Genomic DNA, 8,168 nt, shown 5'->3' on the forward strand with positions numbered 1-8,168 from the left:
AAAATCGAACCAAAACAAGAAGAAGATATTCATTCCTTTCTTCAGGAACACATTTCAGTAAACAACGAAGTTTTGGTGGCCGTAAAGGATGAAATTACCTTTGGCGCATCGTGTTCTAAATTTGTTAATAATGAAGACTTTCAACCTGACCTTTTAACGCAGTGTAAAACAGAGTCTAAAGATTTTAAATGTGCCGATTGCGGTTATGAGTCAAATTACAAAAGCAACATTAAAAAACATCTTTTAATACATAAAGTCTCCAAGGATTTTAAATGTGCGATTTGTTATTATGGGACAAACAATAAACACCTCTTCAAACAACATCTTTTGAAACATAAAGTTTCTAAAGATTTTAAATGTGATGATTGTGATTATGGGACAAATGTTAAAAGCAGCATTAAACGACATCTTTTAATACACACAGCATCTAAGGTTTTTAAATGTGCCAATTGTTGTTATCGGACAGATGTTAAACGCAACTTCAAACAACATCTTTCAACGCATAAAGTTTTTAATGAATTTAAATGTGCTACTTGTGATTATGAGACAAATAATAAGCACCTCTTTAAACGACATCTTCTCAAACATAATGTTTCTAAAGATTTTAAATGTGCTGATTGTGATTATGGTACAAAGGATAAAGACAACTTAAAGCGACATCTTTTAACACACAAAGTTTATAAGGTTTTTAAATGTGCTACTTGTGAATACGGGACAAATAATAAACAGGTCTTCAAACAACATCTTTTAAAACATAGAGCTTCTACCGATTTTAAATGTGCTACTTGTGATTATAGGACCAATGTTAAATGCAACTTCAAACAACATCTTTTAACACATAAAGTTGGTAAGGATTTTAAATGTGCGGATTGTAATTATGAGACAAATAATAAATACCTCCTCAAGCAACATCGTTTGAAACATAAAGTTTCTAAGGATTTTAAATGTGCTGATTGTGATTATGGGACAAGTGTTAAAAAAAGATTCAAACAACATCTTTTAATACATACAGTTTCTAAAGATTTTAAATGTGCAGATTGTGATTATGAGACAAATGTTAAATGCAATTTAAAACAACATATTATAAAACATAAAGTTTCTAAGGATTTCAAATGTGCTACTTGTGATTATGGCACAAATAATAAACACCTCTTCAAACAACATCTTTTAAAACATAGAGTTTCTAAGGATTTTAAATGTGCTGAATGTGATTATGGTACAAATAATAAACACCACTTCAATCGACATCTTTTAAAACATAAAGATTCGAAGGATATTAAATGTGCTACTTGTGATTATGGAACCAATAATAAAGACCTCTTCAAACAACATCTTTTGAAACATAGAGTTTCTAAGGATTTTAAATGTGCTACTTGTGATTATGAGACAAATCTTAAAGGCACATTTAACCGACATCTTTCAAAACATAAAGTTTCTAAGGATTTAAAGTGTGCTCATTGTGATTATCGGACCAATGTTAAATGCAACTTCAAACAACATTTAGTAAAACATAAAGTTTCTAAGGATTTTAAATGTCCTAATTGCGATTTTGAGACGAATTATAAAAGCAGCATTAAACGACATCTTTTAAAACATAAGGTGTCTTAGGATTTTAAATGTGCCACTTGTGATTGTGGCCAGAAAGTAAAACGCACCTTGAACGGCACTTTTAAAGATATAAAATACTGTAAAGTTTGTATGGAGATGTGCCAAATGTGATTATAAGATATGGACTGAGATGTCTATATCCCTTTAAATACCCTGTATATTTCAACGTCGGATGCAACTGGTCAAGTAATAGGAGATTCTGGGGACATGAGCCACCGCCATCACCATTTTCGTTATTTCCGGAGCACTTGTTGTTTGTTAAAGCTTGTTGGTGGTGGGCTTATGGTATTTTGAATTGTATTCATAGAGTTTAGCTTTGTTTTATGTGTTTGTGCGTAAGAATCAACCACTTTGGTGTCGGGTAAAGTATTTTATGTAGTTTACTTTTATGTACTTATATGAATTGTGCCATTTGTTATATCAGAAATTTTCCATCTACCATTGTGCTAATATGTAATTTACAACATGCGAGGTGTTAACTAATATCCATGTGCTTGGGGAAGTCTACGATATCTCATGTTTAGACCACATTTAACTCAGTTACACGGTGCACGAATGTGTACCTACCTATGTAGAACCTCGACTTCCGTGAAGTAGGGCATGCAATGCTAGGTGCATTTAGTTTAGGGTGACTCGTAACATTCGCGAATGCGTGTGCCTTGTTGTATGTAACTCATATCTTTCTACCGTGAGAGGGATCTCGGACCCTAGAATAGAAAGGTATTTTAGAGCTAAGGCACAAAGGATCCGAGGGCCCTCGAACCTCCAACTTTAGGGACGAAGTGCTGTAACCAAGGCCGTCCTGCCCATGGACGGCGACCCGTCTCTTAACCATCTTTATTTTTGTGTCGTTACGTGATCGATGTCAGGGGAGTGTTACGAAGCACAGGTAGTAGTTCCGGAAGTCTGGGGTTTATACCAATGTCATTATGTGGGAACTGAGCATAATTGAGGGCTCCACGAGCACACGGTGTATTGTCATAACTGCCTATTGTTACGTCACAACATGAATAATAGATCAGACATGTTTTTACAAACTTCACACCTCTCCATTCGATATACAATGATATGAATAAGGAATAACTAGTAAGGTGACTTACATCAATAAATGCGTGAATGTGTTGCCCCTAACAATCTTAACTGCGCTACGGGTTAATAGGCAAATATGCCAGCCCAATTCCTAACAATATAACCGTGAAACAGGAGGGCAATCAAGCGAAGACGCTGGCCCAAACCTAATGAATAACCAGGTTCACCACCCAATGACTAACTAAAAAATGAGTTGCCTTCTAGCCGCGATTAAAGGAAAGTACATGACATGTTGTGACGAATACTCTACGCATACTGTTCAAACGCACCTTGCTACTTGAATTCATTCATTAATTAAGGTAGTGTTACATGTTCTGCTTAGGTGGTCGGTGTTTTACTTTGCTTGTGATTAGCATAGTTTGAGTTTTATTCAAGGCCAAGGTTTTCTTCTCAAGTCGCGCTCTTTTTCTTCTTGGTAGTCTGCTTTTGCAAGAGTGCGGCACCTTTAGGTTTTGCTTGCTTTGCTTTTAATGTACCACATCCAAATTCCCGGGTTTTCAGTTTAGTTTATAATAAATAAACTCGCAGATATTACAGCGTTTCATCCGAGTTTTCCTGCCCGACTGGGTCCCGAGTCATTGTATTAGCTTCGTGTAACGTAAGGGGGCCCTACCATAGACGATCGGATCACGTGCCATTCTTTTGTTTGAATTTTGAGCGGGAGCCGTGTTTTGATACTGGGATTGCCACTTTGCCGTGAAATCTGTCATCACTTCGAGCCTGGGGTGGGTTAAGATCAGTACAACACTGCGTTAGAAATTAGTTACCTACTACAATTTGAATTTTTACTTTACTCCAATTGTGGACAAGGACCCAAATAGTTGACCCTACAGGAATTTGCAAAAGTAAATAGTAATTGGTTTATATTCCTACTAACATTTCCAAAAATTGCGTGCAGATGGCAAGTTCAGTCTGTAATGATCGCTCTGTACAATTTTAATACAACCACTGTAAACAATAAAAGATTTGGCAACAGTGTGGTGTTTTTATCAGACGTTAAATGGTAACGTGGCCTTTTTGAAGATAATCCAAAAGTAGGTATACCGCAATTATGGTTCACCAAAATTGGGCCTCTTTCGCAATTTTGTTAGTATTTAGTTTATTATTACCATGCCATTCGTATTTTATAACCGTCGATGCACACGCTGAGGAATGTTTTTTCGAAAAAGTAGAAGATGGAACGAAAATGAGTAAGTTTTTAACCTCAATTGCCTTTCTTGTAACACGTAGACTTGAAGGCCTTCACTTTGAAACCGCCGAAGGAGGATTTTTGGATATCGATGTGCGTATCGTCGGTCCCGATGGGAAAGTGATCCATTCGGGCGAACGAGAGACTTCCGGACGATACACGTTTGCGGCGCACACGCCGGGCGTTTATACCTATTGCTTCTCGAACAAGATGTCCACGATGACTCCCAAGATTGTGTTGTTCAACATGCAGATCGGCGAGCAGAACAAACATGAGGCACAGAAAGACGGGGAATCAACAACAAAGCTTGAAGATATGATACGCGAATTGAGCGGTTGGTTGTACTATACGAGTTAACGAAATTGCACCGATTTAGTTTTAGGTGCGCTGACTGGCGTCAAGCACGAGCAAGAGTACATGCAGGTGCGAGATCGTATCCATCGCAGCATTAACGAAAGTACAAACTCGCGCGTCGTGCTGTGGTCGATCTTCGAAGCGCTGATTCTGGTTGCGATGACTGTAGGACAGGTGTACTACCTCAAACGGTTTTTCGAAGTGCGTCGAGTGGTTTAATAAATTAGTGAATTTTAATACGTATTTATTAAGAACACATTTAGCATAGAAAAAATCAATCGTCTACCGCCAACTCAAGCTCGATATCTTCTAAGTCCATCTCTTGTAACGTGTTGATTATAAAATATCTGGAAAACGTTAGGTACAAGTATCGAAACCAAACCATCTGCGATTTGTGCTTCCTCATCGCGCTTACGAGAACATTTCGATCGGCGTAGCTCAGAATAAATCTGTAAAAGTCGGAAGGTACTTTGTCTAATTGCACGCCTACCACTCACCTACGTCTCGACAGCAAGTAACTGAATGGTATTTCGAAAATTAGCGAATACTTCCTTAGTACGTTGATTGTTTCGAGAACGTAAACTTTACAGTCTAAAAAGTACAAGAGGTAAGAAACCAGGCAGTTGAAATTGGCTCCTAAACCTACCTTTGGGTAGGTTCTTCTCTATACTAAGATAAGCGATCGCGTAGTATATGCTACAGTGATTTATGTGTCGACTGATGCCGTATTTATCGAACGTCACCAACGTGTCGATATCATATCTCTCGATTTGGTCCAGTATCATTCGCGAGAGCAGCTCGGTCGGCCATCTTGCTCCCTGCGCGTCGGGCAAATTCGAATGATTGCGAATTATAATGTGACCGTGTTCGATACCCAGAATGTCGCACGCGTCGTACAGCTCCCTCTTCCTCGTCCTTCCCATTCCGTAATTGGCCCCTAAACGAAATTCGAGACGATTAAATCGAAACCCCCCCGGTGCTACTCACCCGTCGACAGACACATGAGGTAGACTAGAGATTTACGATTTCGGACCACGTTAAGTATCGTCGGTCCGAAAAACATGCACTCGTCATCGGGGTGCGCGGTGACTATCAGGATCCGTTTCGGCTCGTCGAAATCGCTCGCGAATAATGGCCACTTCCATTTAAAGGTTGCGATGTAAATCGAAACGCAAAGCGTGCAGTAGATTAAGAAGGCTAAAAGGAATTGCTTGGAGGCGTTCCTCGTGTAATCGGATAAGTTTTCAAACTGATCCGAGCAAAGGGTGGTAGTCGTAGACAAGATCGCTGACCATGAATCTGACAGGTGAACTGCTAGCTCGTTTTGCATTTTACGTTGGTATGCAATTCAGAAGAAGCATCGTGACCGGTTAGTACTTAATTAATTCTAAAAACATATTTAAAAATAAACCACTTCCTCAATGGGCTAATCTTATCATAAGTTTCAGCTCGTACAGGTTATATTTTTGGTTGTCAACTGTGGATGCGTAACCGGCCAAGAGGTTGTGGCGGTCGTGGCTATTGAATGGTGCATTTAATGTATTTAGGAATTTTATTGTTGCTCCCGATTATTTCGTCGTCTCTTCATTGAATTTATAACTATCAGAAGCGCGGATCCCATATAACAGTTTGTGACCATGTGCCAACTGGCCGCCGCTAGGAGCAGTTCGATCGTTTGAAAGTCCGTGGGCGATCGGAAGTGGAGCGTTACATTGACATTAGATGGCAGCATTACAAACCATTTATTTTGACCATTCGAATATTTTCCTTTTTAATCGTTAGATGTCAGGAACTCGGGATGTTTTTTGTGTTATCATTGGAATGGTTTTATAAATAGGATTGGAATGTTCTAAAAATAGATCCCTTAAGAAGCATTGAGTAAATTTGTAATGTAAATAATAATACATTTAGACGAACGAAGCTTGCAGTCCTTGTCCTTGAAGGAATGCAATTTCATACATTCTATTCACAGGAGTAAAATAGGCAGGTTCCACATTTTTACTGAAAGCGGGAGATTTTGTTATTAAAAAACGATCAAAAAAAATTTTAAGGCAAAATATTGTCCGTTGCAAGCAGGCAGCTACATCATTTCCACATTCACATTTGATAACTAAATTTCGCGAATCAGCTTTTTTTATAACCATGCAGCATTGTGCACAAATAAATCGGTCCCAGTTTACGTGAATTCGTATACCTACTAGAGCTGAGCGATAAATGAAATTGTTATCGATTTATCGATAAGTCTGTTCAGTACCTGATAATTATCGATTAATCGTTAATTGATAACTATCGATAATTATCGATAACTTTAATCACTTATCGTTAACTTTCGATAATAATCGACAATTATCGATAAATCGTAAGGCTAATTTTCGATAATGAAAGATAACGTTTAATAATTATCGATAACTTTTTATAATTATCGATAACTTTTGAAAATAATTAATAATGATTGTTAGCTGCTGATAATAATCGATTATTATTGCCACGAAAATTGTCTATCTCTCATATATTTATCGATTAATAAATAAGTAGCGGAAATTATCAAGAGAAAACTATCGATACTTTTTCATAAATCTCATCGATATATATTCTCAATCGATATATTACATCATCCATGCGTACACTCGCTAACATTTTTGTTTTTTTGGTATTGATATTGCGAGAGATAATTTAAATAAAACAGGATCTTTTGTGGCTCAAGTTGTCTGAAATCAAAGGTGATCAAGTGGACGATAATCCTCAAAAATGAGTACAGCAGTAGGTTGTGAATTGTGATCATATATTCATATGGCAACTCAACAATGCTCTTACATCGCTTTTGTTGGAAGTAAACTGGTTACCTAAACATTGAAAAGTTTATGTCGTTAAAAATTCTCTCGATAATTATCTATCTTAATAGTTTAGTTGTGAGATTAATCGATAGATTATCGGTAATTATAGGTTTATCGACCAATCCTTTAACATTTTCGATAAATTACCTACACCGGTCTACAGCATTTTTGCGCACGGGACATATATACCTTATTTTTATTGCTTCTATAGCCACAAATAAGAATTAGAACAAAAAATGGTTATGTATTTGTTTTTGTGTGAAAAAATGCAAAAAACCAAAAAATAAAAATACCTATAGAATCCTACTTACATAGGCATGATTTATTAAATGGTAACGTTTCTACATTTATAATTTGTTTATCTTAGAGTGTAAATGTTTAAAAATGGAACAGTTTTGCTGTTTTTGTCATGTTCAACTGAATCTGATCTTCCATCATGCTTCCAACTTCCTGGCCTTGGGAAGGTGCCTAAGTTCCATTGTCTCGAGAAAGTGTTGTCCTTATTCAGAATAAGCTCCCATGACCCATATTATCCTTAAATTGATCTAAATGAGAATGTAACCTGTGCATCTTTATTCTTTAGAGACATTCTATACCCCATGATACAAAACCAAATCCTGTCAGCTCGTCATAATTTTCAGTTCTATGGTTTCCCAGGAAACACTGAACGGGAAACCATGGACTATTGCCTTAAAACTGTTCCAGGATTTTTTTTCCTCTTTGCTAAGTAACCGCGGAAAAATATCACCCTCCATTTTTCTTTTTTTTTTAGGGAAAACAAAGATTCCAGCTTTAATTTTCGCCCCTGAAAGCTTTCAATCAAATCGCTGTAACTTTTGTAAAAGCAAATATTTTCGATGTCTTAATCGCACTTTTTATTTATTTTTGCTTATTATAGTCAGAATATTGTGTAAATCCCATGCGCAAAAAATTCTTTTTTTGTTGACCGGTCGACCATTTTTTTTAAATTTATCGATTGACTATCTATTAATCGATAATTATCGATAAGTTATCGATTAACCATTGAAAACAAATTTCAAACGTCAGAATTTAAAAGAAAAGAGGTTAACGACCTTTTTATTTTGTATCAAAAT

At 36.8% G+C, this 8,168-nt stretch overlaps 2 protein-coding genes across 2 annotated transcripts; one reads left to right on the forward strand and one right to left on the reverse strand.

The window, feature by feature from the left end:
• Window positions 1-3,676: 3,676 nt before the first annotated feature.
• Window positions 3,677-4,600, forward strand: LOC116161597 (transmembrane emp24 domain-containing protein 2). The gene is made up of 3 exons (XM_031474996.1): window positions 3,677-3,887; window positions 3,936-4,220; window positions 4,269-4,600. The coding sequence occupies exons 1-3, from the start codon at window positions 3,749-3,751 to the stop codon at window positions 4,457-4,459; spliced, it is 615 nt and encodes a 204-aa protein (XP_031330856.1). The 5' UTR covers window positions 3,677-3,748; the 3' UTR covers window positions 4,460-4,600.
• LOC116161596 (N-acetylglucosaminyl-phosphatidylinositol de-N-acetylase) lies at window positions 4,468-5,813 on the reverse strand (the record flags this gene model as incomplete). Its single annotated transcript, XM_031474994.1, is given in 4 exon segments — window positions 4,468-4,689; window positions 4,738-4,831; window positions 4,887-5,177; window positions 5,228-5,813. Coding segments are annotated over 4 exon segments (903 nt in total). The 3' UTR covers window positions 4,468-4,514.
• Window positions 5,814-8,168: the final 2,355 nt, after the last annotated feature.

Source organism: Photinus pyralis, unplaced genomic scaffold (genome assembly GCF_008802855.1).
Source record: "Photinus pyralis isolate 1611_PpyrPB1 unplaced genomic scaffold, Ppyr1.3 Ppyr1.4_LG10, whole genome shotgun sequence".
Taxonomy (NCBI): domain Eukaryota; kingdom Metazoa; phylum Arthropoda; class Insecta; order Coleoptera; family Lampyridae; genus Photinus; species Photinus pyralis.